Below are 24,643 nucleotides of genomic sequence, written 5' to 3'. Positions count from 1 at the left end.
GTAGATTCCAAGATGGATATCTGTAAATCAAGATATAAATTGCTTAAAAATTGCTATCAATTATCAAACAAAAACGGGAAATCCTAAAATGAAAAATCCGTAACGTTTTACTCCATATGAAATACAACGTCAACTATGCACGAGGCTCTAATTTCAGCTCTCCCAGGAATTCCACATCCCGAATTTTCGTTCGTCTAGACTCCTCTAGAATCTCCAAAGTCTCGATTCTTCAGCACGAATCGGTCAGCTTCAGGGATCCAGTTTATCGAAGTGGCTATTTACAGTGGTGACTATAGAGGCACCGGCTCCTGCATCATGACGGCCGTGTCGGTGAATTTACACAACCATAAAGTTTCTGCATAGATATAGGTATATCAGTACACATAAAGGTGAGAGCTACGAGCGTAGGTATAAAGAGAGAAGATATACATATATACGCGCACAGATACAGGTGCGATGAGTGGTCAAATATGCATGTGTATGTACACAGGTATGTAGAGTATATGTACAGGTAAGAGGTAGAAAATAAAGGAGGAGGATTGGTTACGTCATCATGGCTATTTCTGTTCCCAGCCCATCTTCTGGTCTCATCCTTAATCCGGTTGACCTCACCGGCAGCAGTCGTCGGGATTGCATGTTCGCTAATTACGGCATAATTGATACCATTAATATAATAGATAGAACAAAAAGGAGAATCAAATGAGAATAAAAAATAAACGGTGAAATCATGTAATCCACGAATATTCAAGTATTGTATTATGATTAACAGACGTAATTCGACTCAATCCAATTTTATCGTCAATTCCATCTAGCCTTGAATCGGATAGAAAAAAGACGTCCTTGCTCAGCGGAGACGCGTCTGCATTTGCTGCAATCCCGATTGAGGTATATCTATTATAAGTAGGTGTGCACTCAAAGTCTTTACTTGTAATAGAAATTGTAGCAATAGGATCAGCTCATTACGGTCTGCTGATAATTATAAAAAAAAGTTCGTCTTTGAACACGTCGGCCTTTCAAACACCTACAAGAATAATAATGTATCTACTGAACATAGTTCCAATTATTCATCAGCTTCGTCGTCATATAACCCGTACGTAGTCGTGGGCGCGGACGTGTTCAAAAAGAGGGATCAATAAATTTTTTATTGATGAATACGGTCGTATTTTGTCAAAATTAATTAACGATCTTCGTGTTCGAAAAATTCAATTTCAAAAACTTGGGGATTGAGAAGCAATAATCAAGCTTCACCTTCTTCATACCTATATGTGTATATAATTTATTACAAGTAGGATGCAATCTACACATACCTACATAATATTTTATATATTGTGACGAGAAAACGCACTTCGTTCATACCTATAATGAGGATAATGAAGAAACGTAAACTGTCCTATTTACAAGTTAAGTTGATGTGCAGTATTTGAAAGTGCTGTGTAGGTATATGACGGCTGTCTATAATAATACAAGTAGCTGAATATTAGTGATTTATTTATATAAATATATCTGTGAATGATTTACAAAGCGTCCGTGTCATGAGCTCTTCGTTCGCATCTCAGAGGTCTTCCAGCTTTCGACGAGCCACAAGAATTGGGCGTTGTTAAAATCTTCGTTTATTTGGGAAAGGATCCAACGGAAAGTCGTTTGTTAATTTTAGATCGTCTGCAGGGAACGTTGAAATTCTTTCATCTTTTGTTCAAGCATGCCTCAAGAAATCTTATAGGTTTTAGCACCAAACCTTTCCGAGAATTTTGTGGATTACCTAAATCAATGACTAAAATCGCTGCTGAATACGTAACTAACGTATACACTTTGAAGGTGAGCAAAAGAAATCCGCGAATCCATTAATATGTTATCGGTAAATATTACGTGTGTCTCGCACAATATTGCAGTTTATTTTACTGAAGAAATATTATTATTCCAGGTACCAGGATGTACGAACGAGCAATTAAAATATCTTACAGATGTGCAGAAGCATAAGAAAAACCGGTGATGCGATCAACGATTTATTTTTTATCGTATAACCAATAACTCTACGTTATAAATGTAGAATTACTTTTTTACAATGCGTTATTACGTTTAACAATTTTTGTTCAAAAATTTAACCACGATTGAAATAATAACGCGAGAGTACGCAAAGGTCGAATAGACAATTCCGCCTCCTGCATGGTCGATTCCCACGAATTGAATTTCGGAAGAAAAAAAAAGAAACCTTTAAAAATGGTAAAACAAAAACGGGAGTCGGAGATGGGCGTGCGGGCTGAGTACAGTAATTATGTTATTACTCATACAGCTGATGAAATAAAACAAGATAATAATGAAAGAAAAAAGAAATAATATAAAAATCCTTGTAGCGCCGATATGCTGGTGGCTATGACCGAGCGTTTTACATTTGGGAAAAGTATCGAAAGGACCAAAAACATCCCGACGCGTGGGCAGTTCGAGGTACGAGGCACCCGATATGCACAGCCCACGACTTCGTCTCTCATAATATCTAAACGAAGAAAATATCAAGGATTTTTTATTATGTGACATATTATATACATTTACAACGAACCGACTCGGTGAAAGTCGTTTCTAATTTGTCAGCATCTTATAATAATTTAGGCGAACAGATATACGTACAAAAAATTTCAAAATGTTGCACCAAAAATGCAATCCACATACCTATGCGTACAACATACAACATAAATAATAAATGTATAAATCTGAACATAATTTGTGTGTAAGGTAAATAAGAATCGTTAATTAACAAAGTTTATATGAACTGTGCATATATGTACCGCAAGAGGAAAGTTTAAAGTCGCGACGATTAAGATAAATTAAATCACATTTAGGAACCTGAATTTAATCCGTTAATTAAAAGTAACGAAATTTCACATAACCACGGAATATAAATGGCTCGTACGCGAGTGATTTATCGTTGAAATTATTTTCAAACATCAAGAAACTTGTCGACGGTCGTTACGGCCGAAACCATCGCGCTTTTCTTCGTCCTTCCCCGCTAATTCTGTCGCAGTTATAAGAGAGGTTGAATTTATTAGTAAACATATCAAACGGAGGGTTGTTGCGACCGCGAGCGTTAGCTAGAGAATTAAGTCTCAAGTTTCGCAGTCAGTATAATTACAACAATACCGACGTTATAACCAAACAATCCACATATTTCAGTCGAGTTATATACCTCTCATATGTGCACGTATAACAAACGCTGCATACAGGGTGAGAAATACGAAATAAAATTATTAAATGCACAAATTTCTCTGCCTGATTAATTTCTAAAATATATATGTAATAACGATAAATATACACCGATGTCAATTATAATTCGACATTCGAATATCATTATAATATCTTCGTGTCATTTAAAATCGCGTAGGTGACACGGATACAGTTGATCTATGCTGTATATGGGTGGGTGCCGAAAAAACAAAAAAAAAACTTCACATTTAAAAGTTCGTTCCTCTTTGTGCTCATTGTATTGTGCAATTTTTGGGTGTTGCACAATATTTCGCAATAACGTATAATATCGGAAAAATTTTCAAAGATATTGTATTTTGAACAAATTGCATTGTCTTCTTCAAAAAATCTATTTTATTTGAAATTTTAGTTGTAAATTATAGATAGATACGTAACAATCGAGATGAATATGATGCGGTATATAATGGGATCGTACAGCTTCCTTTGGTCCCTGTTATATCCATACCTTTATTCTAATATAGTTATGCACGTTCGAGTTGCATTATCACGGCCATGTCTCGATGCACCGCAAAAGGTCAGTGACAAAGTTGTTTAGCAAGGAAGTGCATGATGGGGTATGTATTTATGATATTCTTGTATAATAGTTCCTGAATAATCCGCTAGCAAAATCAATTTCAAGCGCGACTGCATAATCAGAATATGCAGATACGGGTAAATATAGAAATTTACAATTCATAATTCGCAATAATCTAACCATAGAACTTGTACGGTATAATAATGCGCCTATAGTTAACGAAAGAATCAAAGTGCAGGCAACCGGCGACGCCTGAAAGAGCTGCGTTTGGCCTTGCGATGATAAATTTCAGTTCGCGCGGCGCGCGCCCGCGCGCGCGCGCTTCCACTTTAAGCATATTCAGGAGATATCAATGCTTGACCCACCCGCATAAGCGATGTCACCTCGACGCGGCGCTCGAGCTGCGAACGACGTTACCTACACAATAACGTGATATAATAATTGTTCGAGGTCCCAAAAAAAAATTTAGAGATTTCACACTCGCTTAGCGTATGTACATAAATATATATATATATATATATATATATATATATATATATATATATATATTACCCACATAGGTGTACATACGGTGAGTCGAGAAAACAAATTAGTCATTGGGAAAGAATGATCGCATATATTCCGGCGATGCGCGTAAGGTCGCGAAAAAATTTCAAACTTCCTTCACGTATATATCCCCATCAGGTGCAATGCGGTATAACAGCTACCTACAGGTGTATCAATTTAGATAAAAAGACAAACTTCACATGTATATCGATGTGCAAATCCATGCGACTGTGTGGGATATGAGAAAATTTTTTTCAAACGTGAAAAACAGAGTTATATATTATACCTTGCCCTCTGAATCATTGTCAATATTCAATGGGTGAATTTTTATTTTCACTGCGACAGGATGTTTAAATATAAGTATTTATAATATTATATATATACATCGTACGCATATATTTTACTTGAATTCCAATTCGCATTACGAGCGACCGGTTCTGCATGGTTCTGCATATTTTTAGGGGGTAGCTGAAGCTTTTCTTTCTTTCAACGTGATGTCAGCTTCTTATAAAGATAAATTTGTACAAAATTGATTATTTTTTCAGTTCTCTTTCACCGCAGTATAATCCATGCACTTTATATGTATGCATTATAGTATAAAATCTATAATTTATCTAAGTATAATTTCAATTTTTTCCGACGTTAATCCGAATTGAAATCTACCGTCGTATTATGTACAGGTATATATAAAGCACGCAATATTACAACGTTATGTAAGTCAAGACGCGTTGATTTTATAAGATTAAGCCTTGACCAGGCGATGTAATTACTTATATACTTTGTACAAGTTAATCCCAACAAAATAAATACCCGTTTCTGCAGAAGATTATAATTTAAGTACATACCTATCTATTGTTAAACAGTTATCGCATATCTTCGCGCAGTCTGTAGCAGCACAGCAGCTACAACAATTGGTGCCTCCTTCGCGTTTCTTTATGAATTATCGATAATTTCAATAACAAAATTTTAAGGATAACATTTCGTCGTTATTATACTTGCAAATGAATTGACAAATTCTCAAATCGCTGCACTTGTATCAAAATAATGCAATTTCACTTTTTCAATCGCAATATTGGTATATGAGGTATTTACCGCATTACGCCAGCGTAAAGGTGTGTTTGGAATAACAAAGCGCATTGTGATCCACTCCTAAAATAAAAGAGAAAAAAAAAAAACAAATAAATATAAAACGAGCGATTGCATACATGAGAACGGGTGACACACACGCGCCTTTCTTTTAAGAGCGTAAAAATTTCTCTATGCTAATCACCCGATATGTGGGTATATCAACGCGAAAATGTACGGCGAAAGAATCGCGTGAATCGAGACCAGATGAGGGGTTGAAAAAAAAAAATTATAAAAATAGTGTAATGTAATTTACGAAATCAGCATGAAATATCTGAAGGATCTGACGAACGACCTTCCAGAAAATACACTGCATATACGTAAATGTGTATATCATACATACACCTAATGAGGTCGGCTGTAAAAACTGTTATAATATAATTGCTTAGGAATCCTGGGCGTATACAAGTAGGTAATAACGTCCGTACCGTCTTTCTTTTTTTTTTTCAGTTTCTCCAATTTCGGAGACATTTCATGTGTGTTTGGAACGTTTCATTTCTTATCCCACATTGCATGTGTACACAAGTCGGCCGTGATATACGTACGTAAATATCGTGTCAATAGCGAAGCGAAAGAAAATAGAGAAAACAAAAAAACAATTCTCACGTACTTAGACGAAACGAAGCAAAAGTTAAATATATAATTCGAACGTCGTGAGCTCGCGATTCCGCAGGGTCACCCATATGAGATTCGGATGTTCGGTGAAAAACCGCGTCGGATTTCAGGTGCCCCGCGTATTAGTCGAAGTTAATCCAACGTCGGTGGCTGCCCTGAGAAATTGTACGAAAGGTATCGCGTCGGTGTGGGTACGTAAAAAGATCCAAGGTGTGTTAAAAGTTGGTTGTGTATGTACACAGGAATATGTACAATATATTCCGTAGGTGTGATAGAGAGAGGTAGTGAAACGCGTCGTCCAATCGGAAACGGGGTACGCGATGACGTCGTCTTGTCTCTGGTGAAGGCTCTCAAAAAGTTCCTTAGAAGCAACCAGTCCGTCCGCGGTCTTCCGACTGGACGAAGAGATCGTTTTTCGTTTAATAATTGTACAGCGAATAACGATCGACCAAAAAGATCTGACGGTAAATTAATTAAACAACAATATAAAGTAAAGAGAAAACAAAGACACGCGTGATAAACGCGTGAAAAAGAAAAGAGGCTGCGCCGAACAGCCATGGGAACGGGTAAGTTGGTTCTACCGATTTTTTTCTTTTTCATTTTTTTTTTTTTTTCACGACACTTTGAAAATTATTTTTCTCAATCGTCGTAGACGCAAGCCGATAGTTACGTACAGAATTCGTTTGTCGAAGATTTTGGAAAATGAAAATAAAAGTAACATAAGGTGTTCGAGGTCGCCGAGAAATTAAGGGGTTGCCGCCTCACAGCAGCTGGTGTTCAATTTATCTTTTTCGTTATATCCTAGTTTTCTGGCGAACGAAAACAGCAGCTGTCCGGTGGGGTTTTAGATCTTTCGTGGATCAAGACGTGAGATCACCTCTGTAGTTTTTATTTATTCTTATTTTTACTTCACTTCGTACCTTCGGTTGTGGTGGTCAGGCATCGATGTCACTTTCTTCAAAGAGTAAAGGGGCCGAATTAATATCCTACATATGTAGCTCTATATACGATTAAACTCGCTTGCGCTTACGAACGTGTTTCATACATACGTAGGGAATATATACTACATATTTTTTATATACTGAAAAGAATAAAAAAACACGTAAATTCACACACATTTCAACACCAATCATCGATAAAATAAACAGACCAAAAGCAACGATGAGAAAGAATTTATTAATTCTTCGATCGGAACGCTCAAAGATTAATAAAAAAAAATTAAGTGTTAATTGAATCGTTCTGTGATTATAATTAACCAATACAGTGAATCAGTGCAGTCTAATTGACATATAAAAAAAAAAAAAAAAACGGTGGCATATACACCCATGATGATAAAATAGTCGCAATAAAACAGTGTGCGAAGGTATACGGAATAAAATTGGAGAAAAAAAAAAGTACGTGGAATAAACTGCAAATGAAATTAGAGGGGTCGGGAGGGGTGCGGAGAAGCGATGGAATTAACAAGAAGCGGAAGTAGTGAGCGAAGGAAGGCTGAAAATGGTCAGCGCGGAACGAGTATAGTATACGTATGTATGTATAATACTTACACCGTAAGAGGGATGATACCGGAAACGCAGTGAGTTGCCGCGTGTATCTGCTGTGTGGGATCGAGCAAAGAAATTGTAAAAGAAAACGAAAACTATAACTAAACTGAAATAAATCAATCAACAAATGCAGTGTGTGGTGCGGGACTACGTTTGCACGTACAGTGCAAAGTGACCAGTTTGGTTGACGCGAGGATATGTACGCGGTATCCAGCTCGAGTGACGGGAGAGATGTAGAAAAAAGACCAGCCGAAAGCGAAAGATCAATTATAAGAAGAATCGATAACGAACCAAGACTCTCCCCATTCATTATTATTCACATATTACACAAAGTGCGATTTTCTGGATATATCTTTTTACAACGAAGCACGAGGTAACCCAAGCCAATAATATTTCTCTAGTTTTATACGTACGTATTTTCCCATAATATGTAGGTGCGATTTTACGGCCCATACGCGTATACAGTAACGGATTCGAAATTCACTCTCCGATTCGAAACGACCGGAAGAACATGGCGAAAAGAAAAATTTCGCGCCACAATGGCGACGATCTGTCGATCCGAGTATCATACGCCCTCTCGCCCCTCCGCGCTATCGACTGTAAGAATTCCAATCAAATAATGAATTCTCATTCACTGTACATAGAATATATCTATCACGGCAATTTTTATTCGTCGATTCCTCTCGGCTAAATGCCATCGTAGATCGTGAGATCCTACGCCTGGGCAAATGTACGTACGTCGATGCGATACATGCCTGGATGTAAAGACGCGTTTTATACATACACAGGTATACGTAAACCTGTGTAGGTGTATTGTAAGAAACTTTTGGCAAGGTTTCGATGACGTCACGCGTCCCCTTTCGAATGAGAAAAAAACCCGTTTATATATATATATATATATATTCTCGCGCTTCTCCGATCATTGCATTGCCCAATAATGATAATAATGGTGATACTGATAATAATTTATATGGATCTGCTTCACGCGTTTAGTTATTGCAAAAATTAAAACAAAAATATCTTTCCCACTAATTTATACATGGATTATTCCTTACGTACTCTTGATTATATACTCATAGGTTGATGGTATACGTCGGGAATATCTCTCCATAAAAAGAGATGTCGAAAATTTCTCTCATATATATATTATGCTGGTTAAGTTTACAGGTATAGGAGCTCAAGTATGTAGATATTTTATGTCCCGGAGTTCGTGTGTGTTTAAGAGATTTGGATAAAGAGATTCAGAATTGCCGTCTCAATATTGAAGGGGCATATAATCGTGAATCGATTGAACGGTTTACCTGAAACTTGAACGATACCAAATGCAATGATGATGTTGCAGGAGATTTCAATTTCCTAAATACATATTCAACATTTTTCTATAGGTATATACCTACTTATACTGTAAACCCGCATACAAAACTGGTAATTGAGAATTACGGTCTATAGCTGCTGACTGCATAACCTATGAAAGATTTTTTATGTACGAATAAATTTTATAGATAGTTATATACATAGGTATATCATACATGCTTGTTCAAGAGGTTCCTTCCATATATTATTAGTTGTACACTTACATCGCGTTATTGGCTGATTTCGTAAATTATATTACCACCGTGTCTATTTTTATTTTCCATTTTTTTTTTTTTTTATTTATTCATCATTTTTCTACGCATATACTTCTATGATATTATAAAATGTCTGCTCATTTTATTTCTCACTTTTGTTAGCCTCGATTCAAATGAGAATAGGTCACTTTTGCAGGAGGATTGAACCCCCGTATCTGTTTTTTACCTATTTATCGATTGATTGTTTTTCAATTATCTATTTTTACCGTAATTTATATTTGTCCTATCTCTAATCGATAGAAATCGCTTGTAGTATTATAAAATTCGCGCGAAGATCGCATCTCGATAATTATAACCATGCACCTGTTAAGTGTGTTGTATCCTTGATTTTTTAATCCTTTTACCTTTTGTTTTCAATTCTTTTTCTATATACCTGAGCGATAAATTTCAATCGATTAGTAGAAGGTATATAATAGGCGCACACATGTATACACATGCCATATAAGCGGATGTTTAAAAGGTAGCCTGTAGGTGAGGAGCGTATGAAAAAGGGCGCTAAAGTAACGCCCATGCGTGTTTTTTTGTTGCCTCTTTTTTCCTTCTGTTTTTTTTTTTTTGTTTCGTTTTTAGACCATTATATCCGCGATGGCCATTGATCACAAAATAATAACTCTCCGTAGACGGTGTAATAAATATTAATTTAATTCAGGCGCCGTGTAAAATTTAGCCATCATCGTCATCATTATCATTGATCGGATAAAATTCGCTCCTAATTTAACAGCTGCTGCCCCTGCACTGCAGCTACCCACTTCTTTCTCTGCAATTCCCAATCATTTTTTTGCTCTTTTATTTTCTATTTTACTTTTGCCTTACTTTCCTTCCGTATGGATTACGTTTTTCTACCGATATATCAAGGCGTCTGTTGAGCGATGGAACGATCAGAATTGCAGAGCTGTAAAATTGTAATTATGAAGAGCGTGGCTGGTTGCCGGTGTCAGGTGGAAAACGCATATATGCCTACTTCTATGCATATGTTGTTCTAAAAAAGTGAAACAAGGTGGAGGCCGCTTCTCAGCTTCGGTTTAGATTCTCCGGCACTTTTATCTCCACATATGTATGAATTCTTCAAGTGCCAGTTACACGTACGCACACGTGTATCAGCTAGCTCATCCCGGAAAACGTAAGCGAGGAATGCCCGTTATGGCGTGTACAGAACGAGCGAAAAGTTTTCAGAGTCGAGCGCGAAGCTGTATATCTATGCGCGGAGTTAAGGCGCGGTCAATACCGCAGATCCCCATATTACCGATTATAGACATCCGACGACTCCGCCATACCTATACGTATATTCATGGGAATATATAAATTAACGTACATTACACTTGATATCATAATCGTCGTTATTATTATTATTATTATCATCATTATTACGGTATCACGATGTTTACGAGCACTATACCGTACGAGCTGCTAAACTTCGAGCGCATAAGTACCATCGCGGGTTCGATCATTGCACACATCATTCAGATCCCAACCCCCCTCATCATACGCTCTTTATTACAGGTATAACGTATCCCAGGATCAAACTCACAGGGTGTACATACGCTTAGTTTTTTTTTTTTATTTTATTTTTTTTTATTTTACATATTACGTACCTGTACCTGTACACACATTATATCTGTTCGTCTTTCGCGTATGCACACAGACTTCTCACGGAGAGAGCGAGAGATTTTGCGAATATCTCGTACGGGTTTTTTTAATGGGTGTGTACGTATGGTGCGTTTCGGGTCAATCGCGCGACTCTTGTCGTCACAGCCCGCTTTTTCGATTTTCATGGAATGTTTGTTTTTTTCATCAACCGAATTCGTTCGACAAAGATTTTTTTTCCGATTCAATTGTCGATCTGTTCGGAAGGTGCGGCGAACGAAAGGCGAAAATTTTTCGATCCAGATCTATTGAGACTTCAATAGTCGGCGGCCGGTTGAATTATCGACGCGGTATACCCCGCGATATGAAAGAGTGTAAGATTTTGCATGTTCCTCACTGTGGTGCGTGGTACCGTAGGGTATATGGTGGGCATATCGTATGTGTGTTACACGGTGGAGCGAGTCGCGTGTTCGCCGGTTGGTGTATATGCCATTATACACGAGAGAACTGCTGCAGCTCGACTCGCCTCAGCTATGCTCTTGCAGCAGTTTTGCTCCTCCTTTAGCTACATAGCATGAGACTTGGACGAGTCAAGGACCGATCTCAAGGAGGTCGCTTATATATTTTCAGTCGTAACTACCAACCACCTACCACCTACCACTTCTGATACCTAGTGCGCCAGCCTCTTCTTTGTTTCTCTCTGTATATCTATAGCTGTACCGGTATTGCACAGCTAAATTTTACTACACATCTACACGTGGATACACACAATTATACATTTGCCGTGTACGGTACATCTCGCATTATGTATGTATACCTGTACGCGACTACGACGATCCTGCGCTAACTCCTGATGCACCGCGACCAACGATCCTCGACGCACGCGCGACCTTTCTAAGGCTAAACTCATGCGGCAGACAATTTGTTTTACGTATATCTATAAATAACTTTTGAACCGCGCGTGGTTATAAATTTTGATGAAATCGTTCGTTTTGTTTATTTTTCTTTTCTTTTTTGGTTTCATGTGCAGGGAGAGAGAAAACCGAAATTTCACACGACACGATCGAATGAGAGATCGAGGAGAGAGTGATTTTCGGAAAAAAAAGATCTCGGTATATCCTCCTCGGTTTTTTGCTTTTCATTTTCTTTTTTTCTTTCACATTTTGTGAACGTAAAACTGTAAGACTCCACGGTCCGCCGATCTTTCCTGGGATGCACATCGCCCGTCGTTGTGAAGGGCATCGATGTTTCCGGTCACGGATAATTTGCCGTAAATTTTATGCCTTGAAAATCATAAACTGTGCACAATTGCACGTATTATATGTACCGGAGAATTTTTTAAGTTATGTAAATCGTCCAGCTGCACAGGAGATGAGGATTGCGTGTACGGCGGTTAAAAACCTTTCGAAATTTGAAAAAAAAAAAAGAACGTTACCGGACGTAGGGTGAAAAAAATCGAGCGTATAACGAGAAAAATGAACGATAAATTGAGAAAATGTTCATCCTTTAATCGACTTCGCGATACACATTTCTTTTTTCACGTACATCGTGAAACGAGAGGAAATTTTCGATGTCGTTGAACCGAGTGGAAAAAGAAGTAAAAAAAAAAAAAGAACCGTATCTCGGTAATTATAATATAATAGGGACATAGGGACCTCGCACGAGTTTGGATAATTTGCAGTTTTCGAGGAATGCGGGTATACCGCAATGCGTACACTGCGTGCAGATGCCCGTTGATATCTGTAACTCGGATTCGGTTGAAAGTCCAGATTCTCACTATCAGTTTCCTATCAGAGAAGCTACCGCCGCCGCCGCCGCCGCCGCGGTGCCGCCAACTCAAGGAGATGACTGAATTCAAGCAAAAAAGGATGTTAGACCGGTTCTCGCACCGTAAGCTTCTCAATTACCTGCAGCTCAGCGATATTCTATATACTGTGTATACGTGCTCGGCTGTAGTATACCTATACAGCATCGACCATAAAATCATCCGAGAAGGAGATCGCTATGGAAATATCATTCCGAAAGTTGTTATCGCGATATTATTATTATTATTATTATTATTATTTTTATAACACATCCTGCGAAACCATTTTTCGAACTCACCCGGTATAACGAATCACTTTATATAGAATTCAAATTAGATTCAATACACGAGCATTAGATATGCCCTTTTTTTACTCCTCACAATAGGTGAGCTACAGTGATTCGGTATAACGATATGATATGGCTAAATTGTACATCACGTATGTATGGTATACATACATATATAGGTACATGTGCTAGGAAACGAATAAGAGATAATGGATATAGTTTTTTTTTTTTTTTCTTTTTTATTCTTCTTCTTTTTCTTGCGGGCATTCCTAGCGATCGGTCAAGAGCAATTACCGTTTGTACTTTTGTACGTCTTGTACCGTGTACATCGTACGAACGTGCGAGTTAGTTCGTTATGCGTATCCCGTGAAATATGCTGTTACAGATGTATTTTATACTCGTGTACAGAGTCGGTCAATATAGTCAGAAGTAAAATCGAAGCAGCAGCAGCGGCAGCAGCGGCAGCGGCAGCAGTAGGAGGAACAGCCGTTGGTGCCGGTCAACTTTATTATCTTCGAGAATCTGTACAGATATATAGTGTAATAATAGAAGAAGCATTTGCTAGCGCTTATAATGCTGCTATAGGTAGAGGCACATAGGTATAAGTATAGCTCGCGAAGAGACTACGCGGAGAGTTCAATGCTTGCAACGGAGGCGTCACGAGCCAGAGACTCCAGACTCGCAATGCTGACTACTATAACGTTATACGCGTGTACTTTATTGTGTTTTTGATCCTACAATAAGACACGTAGCGTACGCTATATCGCGCACCTCAGATTCTCAACTGCCAGTACCCTTCCACCAAAACAAATATACCTCTATGTCCGTGGATAAAATGAATTTATATACCGTATTATACACATCACGCGGCAAAGGTCGTTGTATTTGAGAGTGACCGATGACGGGGTTAACGTCTCATGGCTCCGGCTATCCACATCCGAGATGCGAACAAAATAGAAATATTATGCTCGGGAGTATCGAAAAATGATAACCATAAAAAAGTCGAAACCCGTTTGAGCGATTCATACAGGTATACATTAAATACAGAAGCCGATAGATTCGCACATGTATACATATATATATACCTGTATCTTATCTCGTATCTTTCGAGTTGCAATCTATATAATACCCGTGTCTGCGTATATAATACACATATAAGTATAATACTTTTAGGGAAAAAAATGGAAAGAAAAATTGCCATAAAAAAAAATACCGGTTATTTTCACGCATCTATTATACGCATAGACAGGTGATGTACGATCCGAAACGTTTGAAACGGGTAATAATTATGTAACACGTTAAATATAATAAATATATATGTATACAGATAGCCGTAAGAAATGGCCGTGTCGTAGCGAAATGCTTTTGCAGCGTCGGCGTCGGTGTCGGCACTCGTTTAAATTACGTTTACCGTTAGGAGCAAAAGTTAATTCATGTGAATCTCACGATGATCGATGCCAATTATTATTGTCTTCGTAGATACGTATGTACGTACTACGTTATACGTACGTATACCGCACATGTGCAATTGGCAGTAGGTAGCTATGATACACCTTCTATACATCACATCGGCGATATGTTTTTTTTTTTACCTCAGCGTCGGTAATATCGCTTAACAAATAAATACATAGGTACGTTGTATATAATAAGGTATTGTGTCATAAAACGAGACTCGAAGTACGATTAACGTCCTTGAGCTATGTACACGCGAATTGCAGCGCGGCAACGCGATTTTTCCTCGCACAAAGAGCTGGTCATTACTAAACCATTATAGAATATATATATATATATATACCTGTATCTGTACCGCAAAAAAAAGGTTTGAAAAAAAAATCAAATAAAATAATAACAGCAATAATTGAAGTAATAATTAAATATATTCTATACCGCGTACATTGCCTACTCAATATTTCTTCTATTTATGTAACAATTATTTTTATCATAATTTTCACTTTACACGCGACGTCGTAGATTTTTTTTTTTCGATAAAAATATCGTTCAACATTTGAAGATTTACATGAAATTCTGTGGTGCAGTTTCTCTGTAAGTAATTGTAATTATTATCAAAGATCGTCATAGGCGTGCGCGGTTATATCTATTCATTACATACGTATGTATACCGGGTATTGTGCCGCGGGAGAATGTTCGGAACGATATATATTTATATATCGGTTCGCTTTTTAATTCGCGAGAGTAAAAGTTTGCACATTGTTGGCATATAAATGTACATATTTCAGTGTACCTTATATTGTTACGGCATTAATAATAACGTATCCCATTGCTATACGTATGCACATGTACGATAAATGCGTCTGTATTGTGTCGTGAAACAATAAGCCGTGGATCTCCGCGCGTTCGTCATCGCAATTAACAATTTCACGATCGCAAATTATTTACATCTTCAGAGACGCCTGATGTACACGAGTAATTAAATGCACCTGTGCATACGCGTCTGTCTGATAGGTAAGGAAACGATTAATCAAATTTTTAGAGATACGCGTGTATTAGGTAATTCGCAATAACGCCATTTTCTATTCTCAGTAGCGCGCATGAGAGAAAATAAAAATAAGAAGGATATTAAGATTATCGACTGCGAGTGGCCTGAGTAATTGACGATCATCTCCACTCAACGATTACTCAGCTTGTCTGATCGCACAGATGAGAAAAAACCAAAAAAAAAAGTAAAATATTTTTCTGCCATAGATTACGAATTTCGAATTTTTATCTCACAGATCGATTCGCAATGAATGCAGCGTTGAACCAACGATTACGACGATTTATATCGGGTGGGCCGACAGTCTGAGCGTATACAGGTATATACATATAAAATTGTGCAATCGAACTGGACTTTACCATAGACGGTTTGAAGTCGTGCGCTAAACCGCGATACACAGTATTATACATACACGTATAATACATATGTATAGCCGTGTATATTGTATGTACATACCACATAGTCTTGAGATTTTCGCACACAATATAGCCTATAATTCGTTCGCGTGAATTATATTTTTGGTCACCGACCTCGTACACAATTTTTACAAGTCCGCGGTGTCTCGGCATTGATACATACACCTTTACACATAAATCTATATCTACGTACACGATACAATGCATTACAAGACAAAACGTTTCTGCTTTCGAATTTAAGAAATAGGTTAACAAAATTTTAAATTATTCGACGTTTCTTTTTTCTTTTTTTTATTCCTAAAATTTTTATCGTCGGTTCACAATCTCGTGGGAAGCTCACGTTTGTATGAACGAGATGAGTTTATCGGATCCTTCGCGGCGATCATCTGAACGATAAACGGCAGAAACAAAACGATAAAAAATCAAAAAGAAGAAGACTGAAAATATGAAGAGAAGAACATTTGCATGCGGATAATTCGATTCGTTCAATCGTACAGGCGAACTAAAATTCCGCGCGATATCGTCATTACAATCTATCGTACACGACGAGATGATTCTTCGTGGAATTCTAGCAGGTTCTCGGGGCGCCGTGAAATCGCGAGTTTGAAAAAGGAAGAACGAGAAAAAGAAGAGTTTAGAAAAATGAAAAAAAAAAGAAAATAAAAAGAAAAAATTCAAAAAAAACAGTTTGAGCCGCGGATGACGCGGATCGGCCCACGCCAGCGTATCGGGACATGGAGCAGTTTGTAATCGACGTGGACTTTCACTCCACTATATAAATTCAGCTTGGTTTCGTCCAGTAATTCTTGCGTCCCCTTATAGTATGGAATAGTAGCTATGTAGTAGGCGTTAGGTAGGTTCTTTGGCGCGACTCTTGGGCTGTTTTACTTTGTTGATTCATGCCGGATGTTGCCTCAGCTATCCGTAGGTTCGTGTCTGCATGCGTTTCGCTTCAACGTCCTTCTTCTTCTTCGTCTTTCGTTTTTCTTTTTTTTCTTTCGTTTTTCTTTTTTTCTCTTCTCAACCGTTCTTCTTCTTCTTCTGTTCCTCTCGATCATTTCTGCCGTTGTTGCGCGCGCTACGGACGGCGTGTTATTTTATTTTCTATTTAATTTTATTTCACTTAATTTTTTCATCTCCGTTTTTCTTTTGTACTCGGTATATATACTCTTTATTTGACGCACACCTCGTAGGTACATATATATATTGTCCACGGGTATATACCACCATAGTTTGACTACCACTTTCCTCGATGCTTCGACCGGTGCGCCCTGGATGTATGGGCTTATAGGTGTAACGCACACAGAATACCGAAATGTACGGCCGGAGATCGCGAGTGGAATACAGATCTATCGAGAAAGGACTTACATTATACCGGTACCACTTGTTCCACCGTTGTCGCCCGTTGCCCGTCGGTTATAATTGTCACTCCAAGCCCAAAAAGAGAACCTCCTTTCCTTGGATCACTTCCCTGGATTTTTCCCCATTTGGTATTACGACTCTCATGTACCTTTTGATTTCGATATATGGAAGCGGAGAGAAATTTTATTAGTCATATCGCGTACTTCTCAGATTCACGAAAAATTCATTGTTTTCCCATGTGAAAAGTTATCATTATTGTTTTTGAAAAACTTGTCTAGAGCTTTTTTCTGCTCTTTTTTCTTCCCTGCGTTATTAACATACCTTTTGACGGGAAGATGATCCGCGCGTGTATACCTACGAACGTACGTACAAAGCGACGCCGACTCGACGTTTCGTTTTCGTTTTTTCAAAAAACAACTGCGTGTCCCGGTACATAGAAAATGAAATATTTAGACAGAGGCGGCGAAGAAGAGAAAAATAAGCATAAAAAAAAAGTATCGGTTGTATATCCGTTGGTTAATTTTAATGATCGTTTAGCTGTGGGCAAGCGTAGATTATTTTAGCGCACACGTGAATTTTTAATGAGAGATCATAATGATGATGATAATAAGCGCGTCTGAACAGCGCGCGGATATACATCACGAGAAGGATTCGGATAAAGGATAATGACCCCGTCGTAGCGGCGACGCTTCTTCAAAATCGTCACAAAATCTATAGCGTGATACGCGATATATTTGTACAGTTCGTTCGTCTGAGATGACGACATTATTCAATCCATGAAAATTCCTGAATTTCATTTTCAACGTTCGGAGAGGAACGAAAAAGATGAGATCAACGAACCGTACGTGAGGCATAAGGGTTTATTTATTGACACGTACGTACGTGTACATACGTATACAAGCGGACAGAAAATGTCTGCCGATTGATTCGCCATTTTGAGAGAACGGAAACCCCCGGCGCGTCTGTTTTAAATTCCGGATTCATATTTCCGATTGTCAATTCACATCCGCATAGAAATTTCTTTTTCTTTTCATCTTCTGCGTGCTTTTTTCTTTTTCCATTCGTAGAGCGGTTAGTCGATGTTTCTCATTAAATATTCCGGGAACACCGGCCTGCGGTGCACATACTCGTATACCTATACCTACAGGTGCATCTACGAAGTAAATATTCTCCTAAATTTTAGACGTTAATTAGTTAAATCCATAAAAGATCGCGTGCAGTGTACACGCATCTCTCCGCGATAATTAACGGGAAATTTTTACGGGAGATACGTGTTTTTTTTTTGTTTTTGTTTTTTTTCTATTTCACGCGGTTCGAATTCCCAGATGAGTCGCGTTGCATTGAATAGGTGCACAGGTATCACGTGCGCTCCTGCTCTTCATAGCTGCATGTAGATAAAACATCTGCACCGTTTTTCACATGATGGCGTACGTTGTCTTCGGCGGCGGTGGGCATCGGCAACGGCAACGGAGCGGCCTAGGAGGAACGCGGGGCGATTGTCTTGTAACGGTAGTTCTTGATTTAATTTGTAAATTCCGGCGTGGCCGCGCGTACTCCTCGGGATCACCTATACCGCGGCGGCGTATCCGAGGGATACATGTATATACGCGTATCACATCGAGTTGCATAATGATACGTAATACACGAATACCAAGCGGTCGTGCGCGTATACCTCGAGATCATCCATCTTTGCGTCATTGAGAAATCTCTTTTTTATTTGATTTTTGTTCTTCCTTTTTTTTTTTTTTTTTTTCGCTCTACAGAACATTCAGCCCCGCGGTTCTTCTGAAATATTTGCATAAAGCTATACGTTCGTATAATGTGGTTTCGCGCTAGGTCGAACATCATCGCATCATCCTGTAGCCTAAAAAGCCACGTAAGCATTACCGCGCGGACACCGTACCCGCTCGGCGCGGCCAATATAATTCAAGGAGACTGATTTTACGGCGAAGGCGAAGCTGAACCGCCGCCGGCCGCCCTGGGCTACGATACACGCTATGTATAATCCAACCGAAGCCAAAGCCATCGGGAACCAGTATAATATAACAGGATATATCATGCGTATATACATATGTATAAACGGATATATATATGTATATATATACCTGTGTGTACACTTTCACGAAGTCTGACTTTAAATACCGGTTATGTGTTGGTTGTTAACTCGCAATCTTCCATAAACGATGATTCCTTGGTGGGCGACGACGTGACGATGACGATCGATTCGCCTACCTCTCTTGTAATAAATTAATATACATATATGTATATATCGCCAATGGCCGGGGATTAAATGATTATTGCGCTCGTCGATGAAAAATTTTTGTTGGAATTTTTTATTCCATCTTTTTATTTCAAAGATCACATGTACATGTACATACATATATTTTATTACATCCTTTCCCTGATGGCTGTAAGCGCGAATCTCATGATTAACATGTGTCGCCAATTTCCAAGAATATACATATTCAATCTATATACCATATATACATGCATATATACATACTTCTCATACGGGCGTCTAGAAAATTAACAGCGTAGGAATTGATTGATTTTATTGATATTTTTATATTCACTTCGATGAGGTTTTGTACATTTTTTCGTCGTTGATGAGCGATAACTTTTCTTTTCTTTTTTTCGCCGTTCTTGTTTTCACCGCGATAATCATCTCTTCGCGATACCTGTACATATAAACCGTCTCCGTCGAGAATTGCGAAGTTCAGCTTATTTTCTTTTCAACAGACTTTTGAACTTTAGATCAATTAAAATTGCACGCTCATATCCTGATCTGCAGCCTCGAATCGCAGCAGTATCAAGCCTGCTAGTTACATATAAACTTTACGTACAGAGTGGCCGAAAAAAAAAGCGACCAATTCGACAATTTTAAAAGGTCAATGGAGTACAGTTTATTTGCATACGATCTTATTTCTCGAGCGTGTGTTTTTCGGGTCACAGTTAAAGTTTGAGTTTCTCTAAAATTTGAAACGAAAAAAAACGACGAAGGTTCGCTCTTCCGGTTTCAGAGTTCGAGGATGGGATGTCTCCGTTATATCGCGTTAAAAACTTTTTCCTCGCATTTCGAGTCCAACTTTTTTCTTTCCATGGACCACCCTGTATACGCCCATATGTATGTGGGCATACAATTCACACCACGGCATTCTAGTATGTTAATTGCAAGCATACACTTATAAACTATACACCGCCGCATACATCACAGCCAAATAAAGCCTCTTCGTACTGGGTCAGAAATTTCTCTCACCTCATCGTCCTTGAACCGTACAAGACGCGTTCTTTCGGTGCCACCGGAGTACACGGTCTCAAATTCTATACGATTCAACCCGATACCGAGGCGATTTTTCTCTTCCTCCTCTGTCGAGATTCATAGAAATTATATCAGGCTACTTAATAACGATAATGATGATGATGATATAGTAATATAATAATCGGATTATCGAACATCGAATTAAATTCCGTTTAATTCCCCTCCGTGTCGCAGAGATATATGTATATTATTTCTATTACACGCGTCACGTATGTTTCGATGAGCTAGTTTCAACCCATAAAACTTCTGTGTCTAGGTCCCACCTAGTTTTGCATAGGAACGCGCAATAATAATTAATGTAGACATAAGTACGTGAGGCACACCGAAGACAGGCGGGGTAATCTTACGAAATCGGCGACTCATAGAGTCGATATAACGAGTTTCGGTTGGTTTATTCTAATTATTTACTACGTACGTAGCTGGAACCACCTAATATTATAAACGTTTGATTACATAGCTGTGCGATGACTATACATTTGTTCACGACACCATTATCATCTCATCGTTTTACAACATACCGTATATATATATACATATATATTCGATATTAGTGAATCACCAATAAAGTGTCTACGAAAAAAGTAAAAATTGGACAAAAAACCGAGAAAAAAAGATACCCAAAATTTTATTTATCGCATATTGATCGAGGCCTCGTTTACGTCGGTAGTCGCTTCTCGTCTCGGTTCGGAAATAAACTGGAAAGTTTTTGATGGAGTTGTGAAATAAAAAAAAAAAGCATAAAAAATTTTATCCAAAAATTTTCCACCGATAATTCGTAACTCACGAGATATTGCACATAAATGAAAAGAAGAAAGAAAAGAAATTAAACTGAACTGAGCTGAGCCGAAAAAAAATGTTTCAAGAATGTTCCCGTATATTTGTGGTGTTGATGAATAAAGTAATGATCGCAACGAGCGCCGCGATTATCTCCTTTACAATACTGTGATAACGTAATGGGTATGTCGTGATAATTATTTAATTGATTAATTATTTATATATTTGGATCACTGAAACAATCCTTGCAATTTATAATTGAGCCACTGCGGTTTAGTTAGTTTTTTTTTTTTTTTTCTTCTTCTTTTTATTTAAACGTTCGTCTAACAAGACGCTATGTCACGTATACCAATACACGCTTCGATATGTCCTTATATGTTCATATAACACGTGCAAAATATAAGTTGGGAAGAGTGAAAGGAAGAGGTAGCCGCCTGTGTTGGTAAGAAACTGTCTTGGAGGACAAATAAATTGCTCTTTTATACAACAATCTTACAAGTATCGCTTGACACATCATCGGTTCGCACTCACATTTATTAGAGTAATTACAGGGAGCTATAGTATCTGCATATCCTCGCAACGGCCGTTAGCTAATCGCAGCTTTTACCATCTTCATTTACTTAATTCATTTCAGTTATTCGTTTGTTTTTTATTTGAAATCCAAGCGTTGTACAATACCCATGGATGTACACGTACTTAATTGATCTGAAACCGCACGAGCCATAACCGTACGTGCATAGCGAGATAGGATTTTATTTAACTCACCGTGAATAATAATTAACTCATTTCGGAGTTTGATATTTCATTGAAACGTTCCGAATCGTTCGATTGAATTCCGAACGATGTGAGTATTTCACAAAAGAGAAGAAAAAGAAAAAAAAAAACAAAACAAATCCGTACAAAAGTTAAGGGGGAACAAAATATTTCAAGCGTTTCGATTTCAAATTGCTATTTAAACGGGATGATGTGCATGCACGTGTTTTATACTGTACAAGGGTATCTCGGGTATAATGTTCCCTCTACCTCGTTATACAGTCACGTGCCATTTTTTCCTTTTTTTCTTTCTTTCTTTCTTTCGCAATTCTTTTTTCTCTCTCGTTTGTTTGTTTTTTTTTTTTTTTTTAACTCGGTAGGTGTACGGTCGTGTATACCTTCTACGACGTGCACGTTTGATTTATTTTTGGTTGAATTTTTACGCCTGTAACACGATAAGTCAAAGCTCACTTACTCGCAACGTTATGTTATTTAATGGGAGGTGATCCTAGTTGACATTTGTTATTATTATTATCGGAATTATCATTGTACCATAAAGCCTTGTTTATCTCGTGATATATTATGAGAGAACAGAAAATATAACGATGTTAGTAAACATCCGAAAACTTTACGTTCCGCAGGGTAACCCAAGACTATGGGTTACAAGATTTTAGCTGCCTTTGCAGACGTCGTTTTTTATCATACTGGACCCCTTGGAATTCCGAAATTTGAAAACGGGTTTTCACAAACTAATCGCGCGACCACGATTCTTCTTCTTCGTTTCGCAGCTGCGGTTCCCCGGGGCAACTAGAATAGATACCGTAAGCGACAAAAGTGCAAGAAAGGCACAGGTGCATCCTCCCCGGTTCACGCCCTCCGATACTCTATTTATCGTTACGAATATCATTGTTATTGTTGTTATCATTATTATTATTGTTATGGTTATTGCCCCACTGTTTTTATTGTTATAAAAGTTCTTTTTCTTTTGGCCGCCTTCCCATAGCTTCTATTATAATCTTTTCTTTTCCTAACACGGATATGAAAAACATTCCTGTGTTATACAGCTAGTTATATTATATAGGCTGCGCTGCAGGATACATACTATACCTATTATACATATCGTAGACCGTATACCACGAAATTAAAACGGTGTTACGCATCGTGAATTCCGATGTTAAATTTGGCACTGCTTACATAATTTCATACAGAAACCGATCAATGTGTACTACATACTTACGTACACGAGCGATTGATTTTTTTCTTGTTTTTTCTGTTTTTTTTTTTCTATATAAAAAATTACCAATGAAAAGATCGTTGATTATCGTATAGGCATTGTAGTATATGCAGCGTGTCGAAAATCGACCGTTTTTTATTTTTATTTAGCGAAGATATGTACATACAACATGTGCAGCGTCGGTGAAAAATGATATACCTATCGGTAAAAATAAGAGAGAAAGAGAAGGAAGAAAAAAACACTTTGGGCGATACATTAACGATATTGTGAAGAGGTGTTGTGGGATTACATGATTTTTTTTACTTTTGGTTTTTCTTTTTCTCTTCTTTCCACAAGACGGATACCACGCCGAGGTACCTTTTCGACCGCATAACGAATTATAATTTTCACGCAACGGCGCGTCTTCCTGTCGAAGGGATGAAATTATGCAGGGGTGACCATTGTTCGGAGAAGATATTGTGCAACGCGATATAATATTACATACGTGGTGTGAAGTGAGAAAAAAAACAAAAAAAATGGTGATGTGTAAATGTTATTAAATTATCAATAAATATAAATAATTGTGAGTGCAGTGATAATGACAGTGAAAATTTGATAAAATTTTGTTTTCGTTTCCTAATAATTATAATTTTATCAACGACTACAACTGTAATAGATAGATTGATTTGAGAACGATTCGACCTAATTTTTTTCTACACACGATATTTGAAATTCTTTCGAACATGCGTTGTATCGTTGTTATTCGTAGATGGACAATTTCTACGCAAATGTATAATTTTGTTTTTTTTGTTTCAATTTACAGCAAAGATGAAACATCTTTTGCCGTTGGTCGTATGGATAATATTTACCTCATACTCAGTGAGTGAATCGTTTATTGTAAAATGAAAAAATTGATTTCCCTAGTTGTTCCGTTGTACGAAATTGCTGATTTTCTTATTTTATCATTCTTCGAATACAGGCGGAATCGCTGAACAGAGGGAGAACAGGAGCTAGGAGAGAAGTATTCTTTTTAAATTTAGAAGACGGTTATTTCGGCTGTCAAGTAAACGAATCTACAGATGTTTTGCAACTATTAGAGTTGTCAAAATTATGCGATAGTCACGCGGACTGTTATCAGGGCACCGATGAGCAGCGTCTTAAGCTCAAGTGTACCGGTAAGTTTTTTTTAACAAACTGAAAACGAATGGAAACGTACAAATGAATTAGAATAATTAACGAATCACCTTGCGCAGATGACTGCACGAAAGAAGATGGAACAAAATGTCAGAATGGAGTTTGTCTCGACTCCGTGTGCCATTGCAACGACGGATTTGGTGGTTGCAACTGTCAAGTTCCAGGTGAATATGTTTTACCGCTGCAGTTTTTCGTGTAATATTATCGCGCGAAGCT

General features: G+C 37.9%; 1 protein-coding gene and 1 long non-coding RNA gene across 6 annotated transcripts in view; both read left to right on the top strand.

Moving 5' to 3' along the window:
• The first annotated feature begins 618 nt into the window (after positions 1-618).
• LOC125500399 lies at positions 619-2,665 on the top strand. Its single transcript, XR_007277775.1, has 3 exons — positions 619-1,815; positions 1,922-2,266; positions 2,352-2,665. It is a non-coding gene; the product is annotated as an uncharacterized LOC125500399 (long non-coding RNA).
• Positions 2,666-6,430: 3,765 nt separating this feature from the next.
• Positions 6,431-24,643, top strand: part of LOC105683393 — a 105,044-nt gene continuing 86,831 nt past the window's right edge. For 2 of the 5 annotated variants that reach the window (XM_048652987.1, XM_048652985.1), the window contains exons 1-4: positions 6,431-6,621; positions 24,057-24,112; positions 24,213-24,408; positions 24,487-24,591. In XM_048652987.1, coding sequence (XP_048508944.1) covers positions 6,612-6,621; positions 24,057-24,112; positions 24,213-24,408; positions 24,487-24,591 — 367 coding nt within the window. In that variant the 5' untranslated portion in view covers positions 6,431-6,611. Of the gene's footprint in view, positions 6,622-21,431; positions 21,451-24,056; positions 24,113-24,212; positions 24,409-24,486; positions 24,592-24,643 lie in introns of those variants that run through there. The other 3 variants (XM_048652989.1, XM_048652988.1, XM_048652986.1) reach the window with 2 other exon arrangements.

The sequence above is a fragment of the Athalia rosae genome, chromosome 3 (genome assembly GCF_917208135.1).
Source record: "Athalia rosae chromosome 3, iyAthRosa1.1, whole genome shotgun sequence".
Lineage (NCBI taxonomy): Eukaryota > Metazoa > Arthropoda > Insecta > Hymenoptera > Athaliidae > Athalia > Athalia rosae.
This window is presented reverse-complemented; position numbering and strand designations above follow the sequence as displayed.